This window comes from Lonchura striata, chromosome Z (genome assembly GCF_046129695.1).
Source record: "Lonchura striata isolate bLonStr1 chromosome Z, bLonStr1.mat, whole genome shotgun sequence".
NCBI classification, from domain to species: domain Eukaryota; kingdom Metazoa; phylum Chordata; class Aves; order Passeriformes; family Estrildidae; genus Lonchura; species Lonchura striata.
In genome coordinates this window covers 86,146,275-86,172,494 of record NC_134642.1, presented here as the reverse complement: position 1 = coordinate 86,172,494, position 26,220 = coordinate 86,146,275, and the positions used below count along the sequence as shown (strand labels likewise).

The following is a 26,220-nucleotide window of genomic DNA, read 5'->3' as shown; positions in this document are numbered from 1 at the left end:
CGTCACTGCATGGGGTGACATCACTGCAATGGTATGATGTCACTGCAGGGGTCTGATGTCACTGCAGGGGCGTGATGTCACCAGAACAAGGACAGACAGGTCTGCACAGGCAGGGCTGGTGCCAGTGACGTCTTGCTGTGGAGGGTGTGATGTCACCGGAATGAGCAGGGCCTGGGTGGGGCTGGTGGCACTGCAGTGACATCACTGTGGAGGGTGTGACATCACTGTTGGGGGTGTGACATCACTGTGGGGAGTGTGATATCACTGTGGGTGTGTGACATCTCTGTAGGGGGTGTGACATCACTGTGGGGGTGTGACATCACTGTAGGGGATGTGACATCACTGTGGAGGGTGTGACATCACTGTGGGGAGTGTGACATCACTGTGGGGGTGTGACATCACTGTTGGGGGTGTGACATCACTGTGGAGGGTGTGACATCACTGTGGGGGTGTGACATCACTGTGGAGGGTGTGACATCACTGTGGGGAGTGTGACATCACTGTGGGGGTGTGACATCACTGTAGGGGATGTGACATCACTGTGGAGGGTGTGACATCACTGTGGGGGTGTGACATCTCTGTAGGCGATGTGACATCACTGTGGAGGGTGTGACATCACTGTGGGTGTGTGACATCTCTGTAGGCGATGTGACATCACTGTGGAGGGTGTGACATCACTGTGGGGAGTGTGATGTCACCAGAACAGGCAGGGAGCAGGGCCTGGGTGGGGCTGATGGCGCTTCAGTGATGTCACTGTGGAGGGTGTGACGTCACGGTAGGAGTTGTGACGTCACTGGAACGGGCAGGGAGCAGGGCTGATGGCGCGGCAGTGACGTCACCGCGGCGCGGAGGGTCTGACGCCACGAGACCCAGGCGGGAGCGGCGCCCCCTGGCGGGGGTTACGGGACAAGGTGGGGGGCGTGACCTACACGAGAGGCCCCGCCCCTTTCCCCCAGGCCCCGCCCCGGTGGGGGTCAGGCCAGTCGGCGATCCGCCCTCATGCACTGTCAATCACGGACGCGACCACGCCCATGTAGCAATACCACGCCCCCTCACGCTGTCCGTCTGGCGTTTGGCCCCGCCCCTTCCTTGGGGCCGTGGCGGGGCGCGCAGGCGCGGGCGGGGCCGCGCAGGCGCGGGGTGGGGCGGGCGCGGCCGCGCAGGCGCGTTGCGCGCAGACGAGGGCCGAGGCCGCCGCCCGGAGCCGCCGGCGGGGCCGGGACTGGGAGCGGGACTGGGAGCGGGGCGGGCCCTGAGGGGATTCGGCCCCGAGACGGCCCCGAGCCCGCCGGGTGAGGTCGGGGCGACGCGGCTGTGCGAGTCTGACCTCTGCCTGAGGGCACCTGGGTGGGTGGTTCGCCCCCGGAGGTTTCTGCGTGTTGGTGGTGGTGTTGCTTGCTGCGGTTCCGCTTGTTTCTATATACGGCGTATCGAGCATGGGATATGTACAGAGAGCGCTGTGTGGGGTATGTGGAGAGTGTATGTGGTGTATAAAGTAAAGTAGACGAGGTTATTTGGCAGGTTGTGCAGAATACATATATGGCACATAGAGCGGACAGTGGTGCACCGCACACTTAGAGAGTGTAAAGCACTTTGAGTCTGTGTTTAAATCCGAGCAGAACCGGTCACTGGCAGCCTGTGGGCAGTGCGGCAGAGGGTCCAGCCGGCCGCCAGCGCCGGTGCTGCCGGTGCCGGGTGGCGAGAGGCGAAGCCGGGCTGGTGAATAACGCAGACCGCGGGGAATGGGGTGCGGAGCGAGCAGCGCTCCCCTGCCTGCCGCGGTCCCTTCTGCAGAGCTTTCTGTGCCCGCATGACAGCCCCTGCCTGCTGCGAGTCAGGGCCGCTCTGCCTCCCAGTGCCGCCTCCAGGCTGGCTCACAGCAGGAGAAAGAGAACAATCTGCTGGAGGGGCCCAGGGAGGCACAGGGAGGATTCGGGCTCTGCAGCATCTCTGTGCCGGGCTCGGCCCGGGCGGGCTGGAGCAGGGAGCCGAGGGGGGATCCCGTCCGTCCGTCCCACCCCTCCCAGGCTCCCTGGGACAGTGCCAGGGAGGGCTGCGGGGTCCCTGTGTGGGACATCCCAGCCCAGCTGGACACGTCCCCGAGCCCCTGCCCAGGGGAGCAGCTCCAGAGGAGCCTTCCAGCGCTGCAGTAATTGAGGCAGTCCGCGATTCTCTGGGTGCTGTGAGCAGTGCTGCTCCCAGCTCAGAGGAGCAGGGTGGATGAATGAACAGAAATCCTCAGAAGCTGAAGGCGATGTGGGATGGAGCTGTGCGGGTGTAATGTCATCACGCTGCTGGTGGAGTTCTGCCCTTCTGAAGAGTCCATGTTTCACTCACAGAATAGCATTCCTCAGACAAGACAGCTTGTTGTGCTCTATCCTGTAAGCTTGTCCTTATATATCTGAAAACTTCAACAGCTTTTGGTTCACCCCATGGTTCAGCTCCTAAACCTGCTGTGGCAGCAGCCACCTCAGCTTTTGGTTTACACAGTAAGTTGTTCTGCTCAGCAAGAATCATTCTTGTTTTTATTTAAATTTTTCACACACTGTTTGTGCAGTTGTGCTGAACTTCATCAGGTTGATTGCTGATGGGCTCTGTGGTCAGCTGTTCCCTAAAACTTTTTGTCATTAGGGCTTCAGGCCTGTGTGTGGGTTCATGGGTGTTAGGGAGGGGGCTGAGAAGGAAAAAGCTGGTAATGAATTCCTTCAGTACCCTTGATGCTTTTTCCTTGGTCTTAGAATTGTTAGACATGGGTAAGGGATAAAAAGGTTTTTATTTTGGTATTTAATTAGGATTTTTATGGTGTAACAATTTGTCACATTGGGCTGTACCAAAATGCAAACTGTAAAATTTGCATGTACCAAAATGCATACATATGGTAGATGGTGTATACAGTTTTATAGGTTTTGTAAACTAGTATATTTAACAAAGACATTTCAATGAGAGGTTTAAATAAATAGTGTGATTATTTTAATGTATTTTTTCTTAGATGGGCGTAACAAGTGTTTTGGAGGGGTTTCTCAAGATAATGTTAGGTTTTCTGGCTTCTGACTGTGAGGCTTTTAGAAGTTTGGTCTTTTGGCTTAATAGAATACCAGGATTATGTTAAGGTATTAGGCTTAAGGAATTACAGTTATATTAAGGATACTGAGACCTCATAAAAGGTATATAAAAAGAAAAGACAAAAATCATCATGGCAACACCCATGTGCAACACCAGTGAGGGAGAGGGGGCACACAGCAGTCCATGAGTGTTTCACTGTGAGCTTGGTGCTTAGTGCCCATGTTTATATTGGAGATTTTGTTCTGCCTGCGGTGGTTGCTGGGGTGGTAAGGTGGAAAATGCCATTTCCATGCTTCCACAGTCCTTAGCTCAGCTTTCTGCTCAGGCTAAGCATAATAATTAAACACTGTGGTGGAGCTGGACATAGCCAGCGAGCCAAGGGACTGCAGCTGTGGTAGTCAGAACTGAGGTGGTGGCCATCCTGTGGTCACCTCTCTGGAGGGGAGACCCCTGTGCCCCTGCTTGTGTGTTCCTTTGCCTCTAAAGCCCAGCTTGGGCTCTTCTGGTATGTTTTGTGTAGAAGCAGGCCTGGCCTCTGCAATGGGGATTAGCTGCAGCAAACTGTGGGTGTGGTGGTGCCCATATGTGTGAACACTAGAGAGTGGTTTTCAGGTGTTCTCAGACATCAAAAGGTAGCTTGTCTTCAGACCTGCAATGGGTTGGTTGGTAATAATTAACCTATCCATTCTGTTTTGCAAGTTACCACCACTGAGAGCTGTGAAGTGCCTCCTTTTACAGAGTGTATCTGGGAAAAAGCCCTGCAATCCATCCTGTAAGTTGGCCACCCCCAGCAGCCTCGTGTTATCTCCTCCTTGAACTAAGAGTGTGCAGAGAAATCCCCAGTGCATGTTGGTTTTGGACTCTAGAATGTGTGTGCCTGTTCGGTTAGAAGGGATAAGTGATTTATGAAGGATTTTAAGGAAGTGTTGAGGTCTGTGACACATTTTTGAGCACCCTGTCACGCTTGCAGTCATCGAGATCTCAGGATTTGCATTCCACAGTTAATAGTTAACAGTTTTAATGAGGTGGAACTATTGCCTCTGTCTCTTAGGTCTGTGTGGTGCTGTGCTGGGAGTGTGTCAGACCATTTGTTGGAGATCTAAGATGAGCCTGTTTCGAGGTTTATCTGGAGAAGTGACATGTCCAGTGTGCACTTTTTTGTAGTACCTTTTGTGCTTAGATGATTATTTTCCCATTTTGAAGCAGACTGCTATTTTACCTTCAAGTCTCCTCCTACGTAAATATTTAATCTATCTTTATCTGAAAGCATATGGTCTTTAATAAACAGTGATTTAAATATAATTTTAAAGTTTTTTTGAACTATGAAATGGAGTGGTGAGAGCCTAAAATTTTATGTCTCCTTGCACTATTAGGGACTTATTGCCTCAGATAAAGTTATAAGCATATGTTTATTTTTAAAGAATACTAATCTGTGAGCCAGTTTAGAGTGTGTCTAGTGACTGTATTCAGAGCTCTAAAAGACAAATTCAGAAAACACAACTGTGCCTGGCTAAAAAACGTATACAGAGGTGGTGCTCCTGGTTTCTGATAGTTAGAATGCAGTGTAATTCTTCCGTTACAAGTATAAGCCTTAAAGGAATATGCTCAGAGCAAATGCATTTCGCTAAAGCACATGGTTCCTCCAGACCCTCCACTCAGGGAAGCAAGCAGCCATTTAATAAAAATGTGTCACCAGAGCTTTTTCATAGCTTCTAATCCAATAATGTAAACACTGCGACAGGCTGCAGGCAAATCCAGGCAGCAGAAAATAAAACTTGTTCCTCTTGCTGAAAGAGGATTTGAAACATGAGAAACTAGAAGGCTTTTACAATTTTTTGGTGATGCAGACACCAAAGTTGGGACAGGGGGGTACTGCTGCTCTGCCCTGTTTTGGGGGTTTTGATTTTGTTGTGGGTTTCAGATTTTTTTGCTTGTAGGTCTATTGTAGAAAGATGAAAAACCTATGAAAAGTTTGAGGAGAGTAATGAAATTAAGAAAAATACACATGCTAGTTTTTCAACGTTAGGTTAGTACTTTACGAAATCAAATAACCATTTTATTTAAAAAATAGATTTAACTAAACAAAGCAACATTGCTGGGTTGGTAGACTGAGGTATGATAGTTTGTTGAGCTCTCTGTAGAAGTGAGCTGATCTGTATTAAATAGATGTAAATATTGGCATATGGTTTTAGTTCTACAGTTCTTTTCATTGAGTTCTTCCTTTTTCTGGAGAGTTTAGTGGGCCAATGCTGTACAGCATCAATGCACCCTTCTAATTAGCATTATAAGCTAAAAATAGTGTTGTTGTCTAATAATGCCCTTATGCTTAAATGAGAAGTTGTTGTGTGACTCAAGTGTGCAACACTGTGAATATTCTCTAGGCCTTTTTAAGTAAAAGACAAAGGTAGATGAAATAATTACTGGCCTCCCGTCTGTATTTTTTTCAAATGGGGAAGGTTTTTGCTTTTTATAAGGTTCTGTTGTTTTTGATATCTGGTGAGGTTGTATAATAAATACCTACAGAGGACACAAACCAGCATTACGCATCCTCCGATGCCCGGTTTTCCTGTAACCCTTCAATATTTCTGGTTTATGTGGTCTATCTGACTATTGACTGCCCACAGATACGTGCTTGAGAGACGGGATCTGTACTTTGATGTCTCTCGGTGAATCACAGAGGCTGTTAATTGTGTATGGCTCTTAATTGCAATAAGTTCCAGTTGATGTTGCTGCGTCCCCCTTGCCGGGAGGTCGTGATTGTCGCAGGAAGGAGCTGTGCTGGGTTGGGGAGGAGAAGGGGCTCCGAGTCTGTGCTGGCTGCTCCTGGAGCCCTCTGGACAGCAGTCAGACATTGTACTAGAGAGCAGCCAAGACCTTGGCCGTCACTGACTGATGGCCACGGATACCCAGACAGTGATATATTCAGGTTGTTAATTTTTGGCTTACATCTGGGCACAAAGCACTGCGTTACTGAGATTTGTTTTGCCTTTCTTACGCTTCTGCAAGCCTCTATTTGAACTGCACATTGCCTTGAAGCGATTTGTTCCATGCATATTAATGAGGTAAATAATTGCAACACGTGTAGTGAGCAGTTACATATTGACAGAGGTTAAAGATCCTGATCTGAACTATTCAGGGAGGGGAGACCTTAGGGCTTGGGGGAAGCAAGGCATGGAATCTAGGTGTGCAGCTGCAGGGTGGCATGAGTGGTGTGAGAGGATTTAAGTGTTTGTTTGGGCTCTAAGCTTTTAGAAGAATGACTGGACATTACTAAGTGGTCAGAGCACCAGTTGCGTTGGGGCAGGCTGTGAGGTCAGCCTGTGCAGAGGCTGAATGTGCTGATAAAAGCTGAAGCAAAACTGGACAGCTCTACACATGTGTGGCTACAGACATTAGACTAAATGGATCTCAGTCCCTTCAGTTTGCTCAAAGGAACTGTAAATATTGATTTTTGATAGGTAGTTCCACTGTGCGGGTGTTCAGTCATTGAAGAAAATGTGCAGTTGGAAAGCAATTCTGAGTGACCAAAAAGGCATAACATTGAGTGGCTGGAAAGGTTCATTAAACAAACAAAGCAGGGTGCTTTGCAGTGGGGAATGTGATTGATAAATAAATAGCTTTCTGATGAGCTGGTAAGTCTATAATAAGAGTTTCATGTTTTGGAGTCTCAGAAATACAGTTGTTTGTATGTTTTGAGTAGAACAGAAATTATGAGCTGAAATACGGTGTTAGATTTTTAATTTTTATTGTTACTATTTACACAGTTCCATTGTGTTGAAAGGCAGTTATGGCCTATTTTGCTTTTTGCCTGTCAACTGTGTGGCATAAAATGTTTATGTGGTCAGACTAGGAGATCTTAACATTCCTTCTGGTTTTAAACTTGCTAAAATTGTAATGCCATAATAGATGCTTTCAGATGACTCTTTTTTTTTTTTTATAACTAGCCTCAGTTCTGGGATTTGAAATGAATTTGGGCATATATTGTTCATAGTTCTGAGCACATTGAGCATAGCCAGAAAACTTAGAGGCTGCAGCCCTGTTTGTGCTTAGGGTTTGTTTACGTGGAGAGAGAACAAAGTATTAATAAAAATAAAAAACCACCTCATATGAGGTGCTGTCTAATACAAACACTTGGGCTTTGTAAACAAAAAATGCTTTGAATTAAACACTGTGTTTTTCTCTGTAGGTTTAAGAAGACTAAAGCTTCACTAGAACGGTGACTAGAATGGACAGTTACTTTAAAGCTGCAATCTGTGACTTGGACAAACTACTTGATGAATTTGAGCAGAATACAGGTTGGTTTCTGCACTGCCTTTTTAGTGGAAGTACATGGTCAAATGACTGTTACCATGGAGTTTGAAAGTAGCATCTGCTAAGTAAAAGCTTGTATTGATGAATAGATGGGGTTGGGAGGGAGTACACCGTGGAAAGAAAGGAGTCTTATAAACTTTGCTTTTGATCTCTTCTTGCTTAAAATAGATGAATGTGAGTGCTTCAGAACACCTCAGAATCCATATGACTCAAAGTTCTCTTCAGTCCTGGATTGCTTGGATGCACACCCCACAGCAGAGCTGCCAGAGGATCCTGCTGGATGTCCTGCCCCGGAGGAGAGCTCTCTCTGTGCCCCTGCAGGCACAAGTGACGTGCTCAGCTTCTCACCACCCAAAGAGAGGGGTGTTGCTGGGCCTGACCTCTTGTCCACTGTGGACAAAAGTAGTGCCCTAAATGAAATTCAGGCCTTGAGCCTGGGAAGGCGTAGCGTGCCTGTGTGTGATCTTGTCAGTGACACAGCGAATTTAATCCCCTCAGTGGCTGCTCCAGAAGGGGCCCAGGAGCTGCGGCCGGATGAGTTCCAGTGCAGCCAGGGGCCCGCTGGCTGTGGCGTGTCTTGTGTCCCCATTCCTGCTTGTGTGACTTCACCTGGCTGCAGCAGGGCTGCCAGCACACAGCAGAGTGATGGGCACTCAGCGTTACAAGATTCAGGGCATCTTACAGCAGAACAAATTAATAATTTTGCTTTAAAACCAGAGAGTTATGCTGCAGGAGCAGTCCTGGGTCTGTGTGATGATCAACACAGGACAGAGCCTGTAAAGTGCAATGAAGTATTCAACCACCCTGGACAAACTGCTGCTCTGGATACTGAATGTGTCACTGTAACATCACAGAGTTTGAATGCACACAGTCCCAAAGACGAGGAAGCCTGTGAAAAACTGCCATTGGAACCGCAAGACGACAGTGCACGCTCTGCAGCAAGCAAAGAGGCGTATGGAGGAAATGCCATAGGAAAGGTAGACCCAAAGGATGGCAGCAATGCTGATTCCATGCTTTCAGATCTGCCAAAGATCCTTCCATTACACAACAGCAGTGCAGCAGTACCTAGAAGCTGTGTCTTAGCAGGCTCCTCGTGTCAAATAGGAGCTGAAGCAGAATTGGAAAAGAAAAGCACAGAAGAGAATATAGATAGTGAAGAACGTAATAGCAGTGAGATACTAAGCAGTGTTTCCAGTTCGTGTGTGTCAGCCGAGGATGTCCAGACGTCTCTGTCTTGTCTTTCCCTTCCTGTGTCCATGTGTGGTTCACTAGTTGTAACAGAAGAAAAGGTTAATCCTCTACCTCAAAATGCAGTGGCGGAGGTTATTAGTGATACTGTAGCTGTCCATGCTGGAGAGTCTAAAACTCATCCCCCTGGCAGGGAATCCACTGAAAATAGTAGCTGGCATGAGCAAGAAGATGTAGCTGAAATCAGTGAAAGTATTGCAGAAGAGAGTAGGGATGGAGAGAAGTGCAATACTGAGAATGTAGTTGATGATAGTGAATCTCAGCAAATCAAAGCTTTTGCTTCTGCTTTTCTAGACTTTGGAGCTGAGCCATATGGTTCTGGTGTAGACACTTTTTATGATGAGAGTATGAGCTCTGTTATGGCTGACTTTAGTGCTGAGGAGAATGTTATTAAAAGTGATATTCTAATAAGCGACGCTGAGCTTGATGATTTCTTGTATGGTCAAAGTCTGCAGCCCAGTGTGTTGAAGTCTTCAGACAATGATGGTAACTTGGTGGAAGCTGATGCAGATGGAGGGAGTTTAACAGATCTGAACAACCTGGATTTCACAGAGGTCAATGAAGAACTCATGCAAACAAAACTGGAGGAGCTAACGAGCAGTAATAGTAACCTTGAAGTATCTATTCCTGACAATGAAGTGGAAGCTGCAGCAGAGGTCAGCACATCTCAAAGTCAAGGCATGACTGAGAGTGGCAGTGGAGCTCTGGCTTCTGATGTTTGTATTAAAGGTGCAAGACCAAAGCAGCTGCGTGACCTTTCCCAAGGAGCTGCTGGTCAGAAACAACTGTGTAGAACAAATATACTTGAAAGAGAAAACCAGGAATGCAGCTCTGTTCACCCAGAAGCTGCCTCCTCTGACACCAGTGTAAGTGTTGGTAGTACTGACCCTGGGGAATGCAGCTCTGAAGCTGGAGGAAATCAAACATCTGAAAGCAGTGAGCCATGTAAAGCACCTGCAGCTCTGCCCTGGAAACAGCCCCTGTGGGTCCCAGACTCGGAGGCACCCAACTGCATGAACTGCCAGGCCAAGTTCACCTTCACGAAGAGACGACACCACTGCCGAGCCTGTGGGAAGGTGAGTTCCTGGCAGGGGTCTGTGCTGTGACAGGAAACAGGCATTCTGATTTGGCATAACCAGGACAGAGAGGGGAAAGAATGCTGACAGCGGTTTTCTAGGCTCAAAGTACTTCATTTAACAAAGACTGGGTTTTGTTTTCCCTCTGTAGGAACCTAAAGACTATTGGAGAAGACTGATGTTAATTAAGAAACATACGGCCTTTTTTGTGAAAATTGTTATTTAAGAGAAGTACAAAGTATGTTCTTATCTGCCATTACTGGCTAGGTTGATGTGTTTTGCATAGAGTAGGGGAGATGAGATGATGTACAAATTCATCATAATCATATTGAATCAGCCCCTTATTTATGTTCTAAAACACTGAGGTGGTGAGGATGAGAATCCAGTGGTTTTACTAGTCATTATAACTGAAGGGCACTGTCCATGAACTGGAGGGGATTGTGTTCTTTCAGGAGCTGTAGCAGCACTACCAGTGCAAAAGGATTTATTATCTATTTATGATCTAAATCTGTCTTCTGGTGTGTTTAGATGTAGCATTTACTAAGGAACTCATCTCAGGGGAAAAGTGTGTGACTCACCAACAAAGTGAGTAATTTGCAGAACTTTTTTTCAGCCTGAGGTCCTCTACAGAGAGTAAGTGATGCCAAAGCTGATATTCATTCAGTTCAGAATTCCCTTGTGATCAGCTGTGGCTTGTACTAGTGTATAAATTAAAGTGCTAGCAGTACTAGTGACCTCACTGTTCCGTGTTGCTCTGTAAGCTCCAAGGATGAGGAGATAGACCAAAGTCCAGTGTGAGTACTAAATTTTTGCATCCCCAGCGTTAAGCACCACCTGGAAAGGCACGGTAGTTTTTTTTCCAACCTCTTTTCTAGCACTGTGTATTCAAAGCATGATGCTCATTTACTCACCTGCAGCCAGTGTGAACTAAAATGTAGGTGTGAATTGAGGTGTCCAGCACACTCCTTGTGCTGACCTGGCAGCCATTGAACTTACTGCCAGGATATCCTGGTGAGATTTTGTGGTGGTTTAAAGCACATTCCTTCAGATGGATTCTGTTTTAGTCATAAGACTGATGCCATGAGGTTCCTGTTCTACATGTGCTGTGAAGTTCTCACACCTTGTCTAGAGGTGGGGATGGGAGACCCTTCACTGCACGGTGCTGTTGACAGCTGTGAGTGTGTCAGCTGAGGGGCTCGTGGCAGAACAGCAGTGTAATTAGGGAGCAGTGTAATTAGGAGCATTAGCATTAGCACTCTTTATTAGGAGAGTGAATGAAGGCAGCATGGGCAGTCTAAACCGTACACATATTGCAGTGCTGTGCAATTACAGCTTTTCTGAACGTGCAGCTTAACTTTCTGCCTTGTAAAACTTTGTCTTTTTAATAGCAACTTTTTTGTCTTAAAAAATCCAAAATCAGACATTCCTTGTGTAGCTGTTGTTTGTTGGGTTTTCAGCCATACGGGAAATAAGGGAAAACCTTTTGGAATTCACAGTTGTCCTCTGTGGACTGTTCTAGAAAACAATTGTATGGATTCCCATACCTCTTTTTCATCAATGAAAATGGCAACACTTGTGTACCTTGGCATCTGTGCCGGAGGGAAATGTGAAGTTAGTGGTCCCCATTTTCTCTCCCCTCTGCAGCCCTCACAAGGCCAAACAGCTTTGCAGGTCTCCAGGTGTTTGTCTCTTGCTGTGGTACCCTTCTTTTTCCTAGTTCAACCAAGACCCACTTATTTGCTCAACAGTGCTACTCACCTCCCTTCTCCTGTCCCTTAGTTTGCCTTCACCTTTTAGGTGCATGAGGGTTGATCCTCCTGCAGTGCCCTGCAGGTCCCAGTGTCACCAAGGGTATGAGGAGAATTCTCCTTGCTGGGGATTGTGCTGCTTGGCGTTTGAAGCCCTGAAGTGGATTATGACTGATTAGCAATTAATCCTCATCAATTACATTCTTAACATAGTACTGAGCATGCGCATTTCCTGTTGAGGAAGATTACCTGCAGCACTAATGCAGAAGCAGCTGGCATAGTTTCTTTTTTTAGCTCATAGTACACTGATCAATCGCTGCTTTTGAAGGGATTTTTCCTGCTTAGAGTTCATTGTAATAACTTTCTTTTTTCCTATGCCGCTCCTGTTTGGGGTTTCCCTACCCCCTTCCCCCCCCACTGCCTTGATCCACTTTATTTTTCTCAGCTGGGATCAATTAGGAGTAGAGAAGACCTTTAGGGGTTTCAGAAGACCTTTTGTAAAGGCTCCAGAGAATGCATATAGCTAAAAATGGTGTGACTCGTTAAAAACTAGGAGATCATCCTTGAAAGAACATAAGGGGAAAGTGACAAAAGCTCCAGATATTTATGGCAACTCTTGCAAAACAGCAGCTATTCTAAAGACATAATTATTTGAATGGGATTTTGTAGATGTTGTCCGGGCTAATGAGACACACTGTCCTCCCTGTTTCTGCTTAAAAATAGGCAGGCTATCTTCTATTCCCTGTTGGAATAGAAGAGCATATTCTGTTCTTCCAGAGTGGCGTTCTTTGCAAATGCTTGTGTGAAGGGAGCTTGTCCCATGCAGGCAGCACTGCTTGTTCTTGCTGAGGGAGCAGGAGAGCCACTCGGCTGCCCCAGCAGCCTGCAGCAGGGAGCTCTGGGCTGTGCCAGGCTGGAGAGGCAGCCTCGAGTGCTGGCAGGCTGCTGGCAGCTTCCTGAGGGCCCTGCCGAGCACACAGTGCTCAGAGATGGTCCTGAAGCACCACAGCAAGTCCCCGTGCTGCACCTCAGTCCTGGGCCCTGGCACTGTGGGTTGTACAAAATACCTACAGCAGGATTTGGGGGAGCTGGTGAAAGAATTTGGAATGGCTGGTGCAACCTGAAATTCTTCTCATCATTCCAGAGAAGAATTTTATTATAATTTCAGTTGGGTCCTCCATGTTGCTGCTTTCTGCTGGGTGTGTATCATGGGTTTTGTTTTTGTTGTTCTTTTTTTTTTTCTTTCTGGGATTCATTTCTTTGTCAGGGATTACAATACAGGCTTGAATTCAAGGCTGCAGATGGTTTAGAATGAAGCAAATGTAATTTTCCTATTTGCTGTCCAATACATCTGTAATAGTTTATGCAATCCTTTTCTGATTCAGGTTTTTTGTGGTAGCTGTTGCAAACGAAAATGCAAACTGCAATACATGGAGAAGGAAGCAAGAGTCTGCACTGGCTGTTATGATGATATTAATAAAGGTAAATTAATAAAGAAGTTTTTCTGAGTAATTGCAGTAATCATTGAACTATCTCATTAACCTTTTTTCTCTTTTTGGGGAGCTTGATTGCTTTAATTCGTATAGGTTTTCTTATTTCTGAGATGGAGAATAAAGAGTATAATTACTCCTTAGTTAGATTCCAGTTCTTACTTTGAACTTTGTGTCTCGAGTTGGTTGCTTTTTTATAAAAAAAAAAAAGTAGTATTTAACTTGATAGGACTAAATAGAAACTTATAGAAGAATACAATTTGAATCACCTGTGACAGGAATCTAGCAGAAATTATCTTCCCTCCAGATAGCCCTGTGCGTGTTTAAAGGCCACATCCCTTGTGGCCTTTAAACAGGCCACAAAGCCTTGTTCTCACGTGTTTGCCCGCTTTATGTTGCTTCCTGTCCTGGTGTTTTTACAAGTCACTTACTAGGGCTGCAGTAAGTGACTCATCAGGTAACCTTTTCTTAACTGGAAGCTAACCATGGATGCTTTTGAAAACACCAGGAGAAATGGCTGAGGTCCTCTTGATGAGTATGTAAATAACAAGTTGGAAACATGTCAGATTTTTAATAGGCACCTGAGTGGAGTTCAGCCTGACAGATGTGACACCCCCCAAGGGCTGGGGGTCACACTGCTGTGGTCCCAGGAGGACAAGGGGAGGTCTCTGTATCCCATTAGAAATGAGGTAATTAGGCAGGTAGAAAATAAGTCTAAATTTTCTTCCATGCAAGAGTTTTATTTTTCATAGCTAGATCACAGACTGTGCATTGCCTCTGCCAAAAAACCCTTACCCACCCACAGTACTGCTCTGCAAATTAATCAATTGTGCGATCTTAAAAACTAACCACATTATTTTAGCACAGGCATTTGAAAGGATGATGAGTCCAACTGGTCCTGTCCCCAATTCCAGTGTCTCCTCTGAGCATTCTTCCACTGTTCCACCTGTAGAGGAGGCCCAGTTACTCGGGGGTGCCAGCTCTCCTTCACCATCTGCACTGCTGCCTATCTCAGCACTTAAACAACCTGGCCCTGAAGGTACAGATCCTCAATATAACATACATTTAACACTTTGAGAGTGTCTTTGGAAAGAGCTGCTTATCACGTCTGGATTATAGTTGATATTTTTTGTGTGAAACGGAAACACTCTGAATGGAAGCACTTTCACTTCCCCGTTTTGGTGCCAGGCCCCAGCGGGTCCTAAGTCTCCCATTTATGAAAAGTGGTTGTTACTTTTGTCATTGCCCTCTCTATTTACATTGTAAATCTTTTTGTGTAACTGTTCATTCTGTAATTTTTACATCTCTTGGGAGGTCTTTAGCTTGTGTTGGAATGCCAGTCTAAGAGTGAAAACAAAAAGTAGTTGTTCAGGGATAAGTTATCAGGGAGGAGCAAAGCTTCATTCTCTTTGTAAATTCAAATGATTAGTGGCTAACTAATGTCTTTGTTCCACTTTTATTAAACATCCGACCTTCTTCAAAGCAAACACATTGTTAAAGAAAATGATAAATCAGCTTTTTGTAGAGTGTATTCCATCTTTTAGTTGTGATAGGCATTTCATTATGTCACTACAGAGAGATGTTTGAGAAAGTAATATGAATTGATAGATTTAACTGTAGCAGGGCAGCTTCCTGTGCAAGTGAGAGGTTATGTTGCCTGATTGGAGACTGGCTGATGTCAAGCTGTGCTTGGTTCCAGTGAGCAGGCATTCTGTGTACATGTGGTGGGGAGAAGGGTTTCATTTCTGTGCCTCTCAGCTGTGGGAGCAGCGTGATAACAGAATTGTTGTTCTCTCCTGTGCAGGGCTGTGCCCCCGAGAGCAGAAGAGGGTTTGGTTTGCAGATGGTATTCTGCCGAACGGAGAAGTGGCAGACACAGCCAAGCTGTCCTCAGGAGCAAAGAGGTCACAGGACTCCAGCCCAGAGAATGCAGACCTGCCCGAGATGCCCACGGTAGCAGCTGGGATGGTTCAGCTGTGTGGATTACCTGCTGGGAGACCTTGGCTTGCCATGGATGGGGCCCTTACACACCATGGCTTCTGAGTCACAGCCTTTGGAATGCGAGATAACGTTTTTGGCTGCGGTTGTGAAGTCCTTGGACTGAAAAACTTTGTAGTAATTTTCAATTTGAGTAAGACCAAGCAAAGTTTTCAAAGGAAAACCGTGTTTGGTTTGAGGTGTCTGTGAACTTCAAAACTGGTGTGGTTGAAAATTTGCCAAAGCAGTTTTTTAGTGCACAGTATTTGATGCACCACTTTTGTGAAGGTGACCTCAGCCACAGTTCTTAAGCCTGTCATTAGCAGCATGCTTAAAGTACAAGTTTGTGGTTGTTTTTGTTTCCAGTGACCTGCTATAGTCTCCCTGATGGATTAGACTAACAAGTTGCTTAGTGCCCTGCAATACCCCATTATAGGGTGCAGCAAAATCTGTGTATTGCTTTTAGTGTGAACTAATACTGAACTGAGAGGGGGGATTGGTTTTCTAATCATGAGTCACATGCACACTGGTGAGTGAACTGCACTTTAAAAGAACAGTCCAAAGAAGAGGTGTAAGTTTGCTGTGGAAAAACTTAGCAAATTCCTCAGGTGAAGCCTTTTTAAGATAAAGCATAGCACTGATGCACTGTCTAAAGTAATAACTTAAATTTCATGATTCTCACAGCACTCAAGAGTTTTTAGAATCTGTTGTTAAAGCTAAAAAACCAGACCATTATTATTTGTATATAGAGGACCTGAACACTTAACAGGTGTATAGCATTTAATTCAGCTTTTACTCATGGAGAACTGTAGTAATAAAGAAGAGTTAGAGTAAACAAAAGATATAGCCTGCCTCTCACTTTGGGGAAAGAGTAGGATATTTGCACTTGCAGAAGATGAGCAATGTCTAAAACTAAAAGCAGCATGGACAAAGTGAGTGAAGACAATTAGTTGATAGTTCTCCTGTGCAGCCTCAGAAGTTCAGACAAAACCAGCACAGTGTAGCTCCAAAGCAAAGGCAACACAAAATCCTGGAATGCTGCCACAGGCTGTGTGAAGGGCAGAAATGCCAAGTGGTATGGAACACCCACCGGCAGATTCAGGGAAAGAATCTATTATTAGCCAATTTAGCCTTGGTTTTGTCTGTGTTTTTGTGGAGTCTTCCCTTTGGAGTTGGTGGGTTTTTTAAAATTTTGTGGCAGAATATTTGTTAAATGGAGGATTGCTGGAAGCTGATGGGACATCAGGAGAACTGCCACAGGGCAAGCATAAAGTTGCCAGGTTTTTTCTTCTTGTATAGACAAAGTCTTCCCTCTGGATATAGGATGCAAGGCTAAAGAATGATAATGTGCATCTGTTTTTGTTGGAGGGTGTTGCAGCTGGAATTGCAAGACACAGCTGGAGAGGTCTTGGGGGATTGGTTTTTTTAATTTCATTTTTTATGGCAGCTGACATTCCAGCGTGCCTGTGTTCATGGCTTGTCATACCTGTCTTGCTGGGGGAGCAGTGTGGGTTGGACTCCAAACTAGAAATTAATCAGACTGAGCTATTAGCAGCTATTCAGCTATTAGTAGAATAGTAGAAATATTGTAGAAATATCTTTTTAGTACAAAACTGCTAATCCAGTTTGTGTTACCAAACAAATATATTAACTATGCATCTTCACCCTCTAACTCCTAAACAAAAAAGAGAAAAGGATCCAGGAGAGATTTGATGGCTTTCTTCTTATTTAGGAGGAAATGTATTCTCAACTTTTGTGATAGATTTCTTTCTCTTTTTGCTTCTAGAATACTAATAATGAAAGTTTAGCTTGCTATGAGGCAGTGTGATTTTCTTTTTTGTTATTTCTTCTTCACAGGCTGCAAACCCAGAGGAAGATGATGTGGTAACTGACATAAATGAAAAACTGATGGAAGAAATAGATACGATGACAAGAATGGAGGAATTACATGCTTCTGTTCCATCAGATGGTGCACAGCAGGCTGCTCCAGCCCAGAGTGAAGCAGCACCCCGTTACGGATCTGCCAGTCTGGGAGCTGGAGAGCATTCCCCTGCAGCAGCAGAGAGCAGCCCCAGCTCAGTGGGGCAGAGCACACAGGCTGTGCCTGTCTCTGCTTCAAGTTACAGAGCACTGTGTGGGGTAGAAAACTGGGTGCGACGAGAGATCAGCCTTCTTCCTGATGGTGATCAGCTGCCACCACTTCTGCTTGCACTGGGTGAAAATGGGAAAGGTAAAATCTGCTAACATCTTGAGAAAATCGTTAATATTTGCTCATAGAATCCTAGACTTTTTTGGGTTGGAAGGGACATTAAAGCTCATCCAGTGCCACCCCCTGCCATGGGTAGGGACACCTTCCACTGTTCCAGATTTGTAAATACAGACTCATCTGTAAATACAGACTCAAAAAATTGTACTTTAATCTAATTCTCATATAATTTCTGTGTTGCATACTGGATTGTTGGGTAATCACCGTGCACTTGTCACAAGATCAGCATGTTATGAGAAGAATGTGTCACCACTTAAGTGCATGATGGTGCGGCTGTGCTCGTCAGAGGTACCTGACAGAGTCGGGGGATGGATGAAAAATCAGCACACGTTCAGTCAGGGATTTCCAGAGCAAGGGTAGCCCTGGTTTGCATCTTTCTCAGAAGCTGCTGCTTCAGTTCTCTATGTTCCTTGAATCCTAGGCTAAGCTGTTCCCTGGTAGATCTGGAGGTATTCAAACCTTGGGAATAACCACCAGGACAGGAGGATGGAATGACTGTGTCATACAGTGAACTGATTCTTGGTTTGGGTCACTGGCTGGTATTTTGAACTAAATCATGTGTCAATTTATGTAGATCTTCTGGTGGAGGAGCATCCATTTCACCAAAAGGTCACCTTGCTGCTTGAGGAAGGAGGTTCTAATCCATTGACTTTTATTCTAAATGCAAACTTGCTTGTCAATGTGAAGCTAATAACATGTAAGTACTGCACATTTTCTTTTCCGTTGAATCAAGCCTTTTTTTTTTTTTTTCCTGTCTGTAAAACAGCATTACTGTGGTATCTTATCTTTTTAAAGATTCCTCAGAAAAGTGCTGGTGGTTCTCAACAAATGGACTGCATGGTTTGGGTCAGGCAGAAATTGTCATTCTGTTGCAGCGTTTGCCAGATGAAGATGTTTTCCCTAGTGAAATATTCAAATTATTTCTTGACATCTATAAAGGTGCAATGAAAGGTGTGTCATTTTAATGTCTAACTTCTTCTTGTGTAGAATATTCTTGCTGATCTTTAAAACCTAAAGTTGATAGGTAATTTTTCCTGAATTATTTTGTAATGATTCTGTTGAAAGAGCTTGAAGTGTTAGACTAGAGTTCTAAATAACAGAAACAAATGAATTTATGTTTGTTTCATTTACTTCTGTAAACATCCTGATTGCAGGTTTTTTTGTTGTTTAGTCATATTGTGGTGGAGATTCTGGGTATGAGCCCTGAGTCTATGGTTTTGGACACCTGGCACTTCATTTGTAGGAGTACAGTGCTCATAAATGTAAATATTTTAGGTCTGTTGATCAGAACTCACAATTGATGTGTTTAGGACTTTAGGCACTTGTTTGGGGTTATTCTGTGCACAGGCTTCAGGAGGATGTGAGGGGAGTGGTGGGCTGGCAGGTCTGTCAGAGCTCGCTGCTCAGAGCAGTTCTCTTGGCACGGAAGCGTGAGTGACCCCGATCTGTAAACACTCTCCATTCCTCTTTCTACAGGAAGGTTCATAAAAAATATGGAAAACATTACTTTTACAGAAAACTTTCTCAGCAACAAAGATCATGGAGGATTCCTGTTTGTTTCACCAACTTTTCAGAAACTTGATGATCAGATTCTACCAGATAACCCTTTTCTTTTTGGCATTCTTATCCATAAGCTGGAAATACCCTGGGCAAAGGTGTTTCCAATCCGTTTGATGTTGAGACTGGGAGCAGAATATGGGGGTAAGTTTTAACAGTGTCAGGATACGTGTAAAGTTCCCTTTGGAAAATACAAGTAGTTTTTAGACAAGCAAGCTATTTTAAAATAATCTTTGCAGTATTTTATATTACACTTGTATAAGCCAAGCATGCAGAGCCACCTGGGAATGTTCATTGTCCTGCTAGACTTCTTTGATTTTTTTTACTCTTAGCAGATGAGAAAGCTAAGAAACCAACACTGACAGAAAAATATAAAGATTTTTTTTTGGTTGTAGGAGAAAGGTTTGAAGGGATGCTCACAATCCCAGTTTAAAACTCTGATAAAGTGCTTATTACAATTAAATTATTTGGGTTAAGTGTATTGACAAAATATTACTGCTTCATAAACTGAATAAAGGTATTGATTACCTATAAGGATAACTTACTAATATATTGGAAACATCTAGGCATGTAAAAAGGCTGTAGCTCACCATTGTAGAAGCTGCAAATCCATAAATGTGAGAAATAGAATTTTAAGGGATTCTCAAAACCTGCCTGAATGCTCACACAGCCTTGTACATCTGTATGCAAGCTCTGAGGTAAGGTGTGCTGGCTAAGGAAGGCCATGGAATAGAGATGACATTGCTGAGAGAGAGATTGAACTAGAAATGGGTTTCACACTACTATGGCCTTGCAAAAAGTCCAGATATTTTTGAGAATTAGAACTGTGAAAGATGCATTTTAGCAGGTCCGGGTGGGGTGAAATAATAGATGGTTTGTGTTAGAGGTACTAGCAGCATTGTGTGGCTACAGCTAATAGGCTGAAAAACATTTATAAGGTATTGTAACCAGAAATTAGTTGGTTTCTGACAGAATGGTGTTGAGTTTTACATCTCTTCTGTCTCACCCTTTAATGAGACTAATATGGGATAAAATATTTTAAAACACTGCTCAATTTCTGTAGAGCTGGGAATTGTCCAACACATAAATGTGTACCTGTCACCTCTTCGTGGGTTTCTGGAGCCCACAGTGAACCTCTACCAGCCAGATCCTGTCTTTGTGGTGACAAGACTGGCAGCTGCTTTGTTGTTGTTCTTTCTCTTACCTAGCCATTTGTTGTGTTTGGTTTCTTTAACCGGTTTTGTCAGATATAGCCATGGAGGGGGAGAACCACACAGTGGCTGAGAATTAGAGGGGGGCTCTGCTTCCTTTGGCTGGTCAGATACTGAGATTTAGAGACAGTTTATAGCTGAAAAGAGCTATAGAACTACTGGAATAGCAAATTGTAGAGTTAGGTGAATATGGTAGGTAATATATGATAGGTAAGGTAGGATATGGTATGATAGGTAAACATGACCTTTTTCTTCCTAGCCTATCCAACTCCTGTGGTCAGTGTCAGGCACCGGAAGCCACTTTTCGGAGACATTGGACACACAATTATGAATCTACTTGTTGTGAGTAAATGCTTTATTACCTTCCCTTCCTGTTGTAATCCAAATTACCTCCAGACAAAATGAAAATATCCTCCAAACAAGTGCTGAATCTTAAAAGCGGAGCTAATATTTTTGTTCTTCATACTTGACTTAAAGCTAGTGAGAGAGTTAGAAAAGCTGTTTGTTTCACCTTGTACTGTTATGCATTAGTTCTTGTAGTGAGAAAAGGCTTTTAATGAGTGAGAGAAATTTTGGCATTTGCATTGATGCTGGTAGTTGTTATTGTTCAGGTGCACTTCTCTCTTCCTAGCATCATTGTGGTGTGGGGATTCTGGTCTTAAATCTGACAATTTTAAATGTGAACATTTGACAGGCAGATGCTGTGGACTAACTGCAGTACTAGTTGCTTTGTCAGACAAACTTAACCTTGCCACAGTTATTCGGCTTGACTGTCTGTTGTGAAGGACTTTTTGGTAAAATCATAAGTCTGGAATTTGTGCCATTTCCTGTGGAAGCTTCCCCTCTGTTATGCAAATAATTGGATTTTAGATTGCAGGAAGCCTGTGTTTTTGACCAGTAACCTTCCTCTTCTGATACTTACATAGCACTTGGAGCACTTTCCATCCTAGCGTTCAGGGCAGGGCCATGGGAAGCAGAACAGGTCTCATTTGGGCAGTCACTACTCCTCTCCTGGCTCTGGAGACCATCGTAGCTGAGACGAAACTGCAGTGTTTGCTCCCTTTTTGCTAGCACAGGTGTGCAGCTGACTGCGTGAGGAACCAGCTGGAGGAGCAGCACGTTTGCTCCTGCTGTAGGAGCTCCCCGTGTAATCCAGGAGCCAGCTGCCAGCCTCGCTGGTGCTGTGCCAGCGCCGGGTGCAGCTGTCCCCCTGGCTTTGGGCAGCCTTCCTGCTGTGCTGCTGCTGGCTGGGGTTTCTGTGGGGCTCCTGTTAGGTGGGTCAGAGTTTCTGGGGCTCCCCTTCCTGGCTGTGTCAGGATGTGTGCTCCTTGCAGGAGTTTCAGTCACTGCATGGCTGCAGAAGTTCTCTTGGCACCCATGGTGCAAATGCTCGGTTAGAGATCATGCAGAGCCTGTCCCTGCACAAGTGCCTGAGGCAGAGGGCACCTGTGATGTACATCCTTGTTCTGGATGCCAGTCCATGGAAACCTTGGTGCATTGAGATGTTTTGTAAATACCCTTCTTGCTGCAGCTGTTTGCACTGATTACCTGGCTCAGCTGGTGAAAAGAGCCTCTTTATACTTTTTTTCCCAGCTGAAGTAGTAAAAGCAAATGAACCATTTCATACCTAATGTTCTGAAATAAAAAGAATTTTGCTGAAGTGGGTGAGGTGATGGGAGACTACTTCTGTCACAGAAAGAGATAAGTAATGCTGCACTGTTCAATCTGTAAACCAACAAGTTAGAGCTGTAGGGGACAGGCTTTGAGCCCGCAAACAAACTCATCTGGATGGTGGTTTCCATGCTTCACTTTTCTATCAGATAGGGAGAGTGTTGAAGCTTTTCTCTCCCTAAATCACTGGGATTCTAATGTGAATGAAGTAGCCATGGAGTAAATAACCCATTGGTTAATAGCGGTAATTTGTCAGTGCTCTGAATTTGTTAATATATTCACTGAGATGCCTGCCACATACACCTGGTGGGCAAAAAGGGATCCCCAAGTCTTCAGCCACTCTTAATACTACTGTTTTTTAGAAGTCCTACAGATGTATTTAGAGTACCTTCATCTAGGTGATGAAGGTAAGGCAAAGGTAAGGAAACAATACCTAATAGTCTGCTAACATAAATACCTTGTCTGTTGTAGGACCTTAGAAATTACAAGTATACTTTGCATACCATAGACAACCTGTTTGTTCATGTGGAAATGGGTAGAAGCTGTATTAAAATACCTCTGAGGAAGTATAATGAGGTGAGTACATCTTAGCTTTCTAACCCAAGCTGCTTTAGTCTTCCATTTTTTGTATAACACCAGTCACACCTCTACCATCAGCTCTTTGAAAAAGCCCTCTCTTACCTTTATTCTGACCTAAATGTGTAATGGGAAGGGCTTGCAATTACCTGAGCACACACTTCCTTCTGTGAAATGCTGGGAGGTGGATGATGAGCAGCTGAGATTTAGAACAGCTGTTAAGCACTGAAAAATCTGCAGTTTCTTCAAAATCTTTCAGCATGTGTTTTCAAACATTCCCTCTTACAGATCTCCTGATTATGATGTTTTGCTTAGTAATTAAAAAAATAAAAAACCCAAACAAACAACAACCAAAAACCCCCTCTTGGTGAGATTTGCCAGTGTAATGACAAAACTTTGTGTTGACAGGTGATGAGGGTGCTGGATTCCTCTAACGAACATGTAATTAGCATTGGAGCCAGTTTCAATACCGAGGCAGACTCTCACTTGGTGTGTGTGCAGAACAAGCAGGGCCACTATCACACACAGGCCATCAGTGCCACGGGACAGCCTAGGGAAGGTAAGAGGTCTGGGGGAGAAAAATCACATTTCTAGAGCAGAAATGGAAGTTCCGTGTTAGGCTGCACAGAAAATGCATCTCTGGTGTTACATTAAATTGTGTTTTAAGAGGAGTTCAAGTTCAGTCAGTTGTGACTGACTCGAGTGACACAAAGTGGTGCTCACTTCCTTCCTGTGTTTTCTAGTTACAGGTGCAAGTTTTGTGGTGTTTAATGGAGCCTTAAAAACATCCTTAGGACTTTTAGCTAAATCCAGTATAGTTGAAGGTAAGAATTTTGTTCTGTTCTCCCCTTAAGAGACTTAAAAAGGAAAAAAAAATCTGCAATCTTGTGCAAGGTCTTTATGCCTCAGTAGGCTAAACATTTCTTTTCAGTTTTTAAATTTTGTGAGGAACCTGTTGCAAAGAAACGCTGCATAAAAATACATTGTAGTTCACCTACTTGTTCTAAAACGTTCAGATTTAAACAGATTTAATCAGTGCATGTGATTTTATGGAATTATTTTCATTGCCATATTGCCGAAATACACATATTGGCACATATATGCAAAAAAAATTCAAAAATTAATTTAAAAATTACATTTTAGTTAGAATTCTATTGACAAAATAGGTTTTCTTCCACTTTCATCTAACATTTAGAGGTGTAGGTGGGGCATGGAGTACTTTTGTGCATTTATTAATTAGCTGTAGGAGATGGTTGGTCTCTGTAGAACTTAAGCCAAGATTCTGTAAGAAGCTGTGCTGCTTTTCCTTTGGATAATGTGGAATTTTAACTCATTTTCTTCTAGATGGGCTAATGGTACAAATAACACAAGAAACAATGGAAAGCCTACGTCAGGCATTAAGAGACAAGAAGGACTTCAAAATAACCTGTGGAAAAGTGGATGCAGGGGACATGAAAGAATATGTAGATATTTGCTGGGTAGAAAATGAAGAGAAAACAAACAAAGGGTAAATGTACTACCAAAGCTAGACATTTGAGAGAATTCTTGCTCCCAATGTTCAAATATCTCCCTTTAGTTTCTTGAAATTAATCTAAAGTGTGCTTGTGACAGAAAGTGTTTGAAACCAAAGATGGTTTATAGTGTCTTAAACCTGCAAGATTAGGTTTCTATTAATGGTGTTAGTTCCCTGTTTAGGATATTTCCTTTTTATTATCTGTATTTTCATAGTGCAAGTCCTGTCTTGTATTTTGTTGTAAAGGTGTTTAAATAGCCTTAAAGAATGGGTAAATATTATTTCATAGAAGCTACTGTATCTAAACTGTGTTATTTAAATTACTAATCACAATATTGTTTTCCATAGAATTTTAAGCCCAGTTGATGGAGAATCAATGGAAGGAACTCGGAGTGAAAAACCACCACAATACAGAGGCTTCAAAAGAGAAGGAAAAGTTATGAAGTGCACTGAAGTTAGTGAATTACATGGTTCTTGAGCCTTTTTTGTTACTTTTTGAATATTTAAGTGGTAAAGTGAAGGTACTAATTGATACTATTAAAATGAGCTGATTCTTTGTGTAGCCATCCTGCCAGACAGAATGTTCTCTGCAGCTGCTTGGTGAGTTTACACACTTGTCCTTTTTCTGTTGGCAGTGGCAGCTCTGTAAATGCCTAATGCAGGCATTCCCATGGCTCCTGAAGTATTTTGATTGTGTGGACGAAATGCTCGGGTGCTTTGCTCACAGACAAGCAGCAAAGCTTGCCCTGTTTGGTGTTAGTGATCCTAAGCTCCTCTTCTTCCTAACCTGGGGATGTACCAGGCTGCTGACTGCCCTTCCATTTCTCTGATCTCAGGTTTACTATTTTGCAAAGGATCATGAACTCTCCAGTGCTGTTCCCCACGAGTTTGCAAAAGAGATTGCCATTGCCTGCAGCACTGCTCTTTGGCCTCACCTGAAAACCTTGAAAAATAACGGGATGAATAAGATAGGACTCAGAGTTTCCATTGACTCAGACATGGTAAGCTTTCCACTTTTATTGCACACACTCCATTTCCACCGAAGTATCTTCCCATGTAAATACCTTGGATCTTTCCATGAATGTTTAGTTTTGCCCTACCCAAGATCCAGACTGAGGATGACATTTGGGGAAGAAGCTGTCTTAGTAATTTCTTTCTCACTTCATGGTAGCTGAAATACTCTTTTACTGTGTTACAGCATGTTTTGCACAGTCTTGGTAATACAAGAAGTGTTAATTAATATCAGTCTGTTTCCCTCCTAGGTTGAATACTTAGCAGGATCTGGAGGACACCTTCTCCCACAGAGCTACCTGAACGACTTGGACAGTGCTCTGATTCCTGTGATTCACAGTGGAATGTCAGACCCTACAGCTCTGCCACTGAAAATGGAATTAGTATTTTTCATTATAGAGCACCTGTCCGGATGAGGCCAATTACATGCACGTACTGATTTGCTAGATCTGAACACCAAAGTTGTAATGCTACAAACACTAAAAATGTTAAAGTTTCTAAACCTTTTATGTTTTAATAGCTTTTCAAACTGTTTTTTTAAGGCCCCTCAGATCCTCCCTGCGTGCTCTACCACAGAAGAGTTAGTCTGTCATGAAGTTCGTTGACACTGAATGCAGGTGCAGAAGAGTGCAGGCTTTGTTACTCACACAGCTGCAGCGCTTGTGGTGTGGCGTGGCTCCGAGTCACAGGATCTCACCTCTTACCCCCACACCAGTGTGAGCTGGGGTTCGGTGTGATCCCTGCGTGTGCTGAACGCGGGGCAGGGCTGGCCCAACCCGTGTCCTTTCCACGGGGGCTCAGACCCAGCCCTGCTGCAGCTGCCTGGAGCCCGTGGGCAGCTCTGGCAGCGCTGTGGCTGTGTGGATGCACACCTCACTGAGGTCCTTACCTGGGGATGTGATGCTGGTGCTTCAGGAACATATGCTCTCAATATTTTGTAGAGTAACTGTTTTCTTTCTTGTATTTATAAGGATTTATCTAACTTAAATGGATGCTATTTTTATAAGAAGTGCTTTTTTCTTTACTCTGTGTTCAGAATTCCATACACAATTTGACCTTTCAAGGATTAGGAAAAAACAGATTACCCTTGATGTAATCTACATGTAGCAATAAGTCAGACATGAATTCTGCAGTATTTTTTCTGCTCCTGTCTACTGCTTTTGCCACATTTTAGTAGCCACCTTTGCTTTCAGGGAGAACAGATGTATTAAGTCTGAATTTTCACACACAGGTTGATTCTAGTGGAAGGCATCCCTGCCCGTGGCAGGTGGGGTTGGCACTCTTAAAGGTCCCTTCCAACCCAAACCGTTTTTAGTGTACCTGAGGTTCTTGCATAGGATGTATTTTTTATACTGGGTCATTTAGATCTATTTATGTATTTGTGATGCATGTGATTTGTACTAAGGTTCATCAAACTGCGGTTGGGATTTGGTAGCGGCCACACAACTACTTGTCAAGAACAGAACCAAAACTAAATATATACAAGATCTATATTGTTTTCA

The 26,220-nt window shown here is 44.0% G+C and overlaps 1 protein-coding gene across 4 annotated transcripts; it reads left to right on the top strand.

The window, feature by feature from the left end:
- Nucleotides 1-1,179: 1,179 nt before the first annotated feature.
- ZFYVE16 (zinc finger FYVE-type containing 16) lies at nucleotides 1,180-25,298 on the top strand. 4 transcript variants are annotated; one of them, XM_077790102.1, is made up of 18 exons: nucleotides 1,180-1,292; nucleotides 7,250-7,358; nucleotides 7,543-9,698; nucleotides 12,832-12,928; nucleotides 13,799-13,975; nucleotides 14,741-14,889; nucleotides 16,771-17,143; nucleotides 17,754-17,876; nucleotides 17,975-18,130; nucleotides 18,656-18,880; nucleotides 20,207-20,289; nucleotides 22,090-22,194; nucleotides 22,603-22,753; nucleotides 22,938-23,018; nucleotides 23,539-23,701; nucleotides 24,056-24,161; nucleotides 24,544-24,708; nucleotides 24,970-25,298. In XM_077790102.1, exons 2-18 carry the CDS (start codon nucleotides 7,289-7,291, stop codon nucleotides 25,132-25,134), a joined length of 4,545 nt encoding a protein of 1,514 aa, XP_077646228.1. In that variant the 5' UTR covers nucleotides 1,180-1,292; nucleotides 7,250-7,288; the 3' UTR covers nucleotides 25,135-25,298. The 4 variants fall into 4 exon arrangements, with proteins under 4 accessions (XP_077646228.1, XP_077646227.1, XP_077646230.1 ...); XM_077790101.1 differs by having other exon boundaries at nucleotides 1,180-1,347; XM_077790104.1 differs by lacking the exon at nucleotides 1,180-1,292 and adding an exon at nucleotides 2,414-3,835.
- The last annotated feature ends 922 nt before the right edge of the window (nucleotides 25,299-26,220 follow it).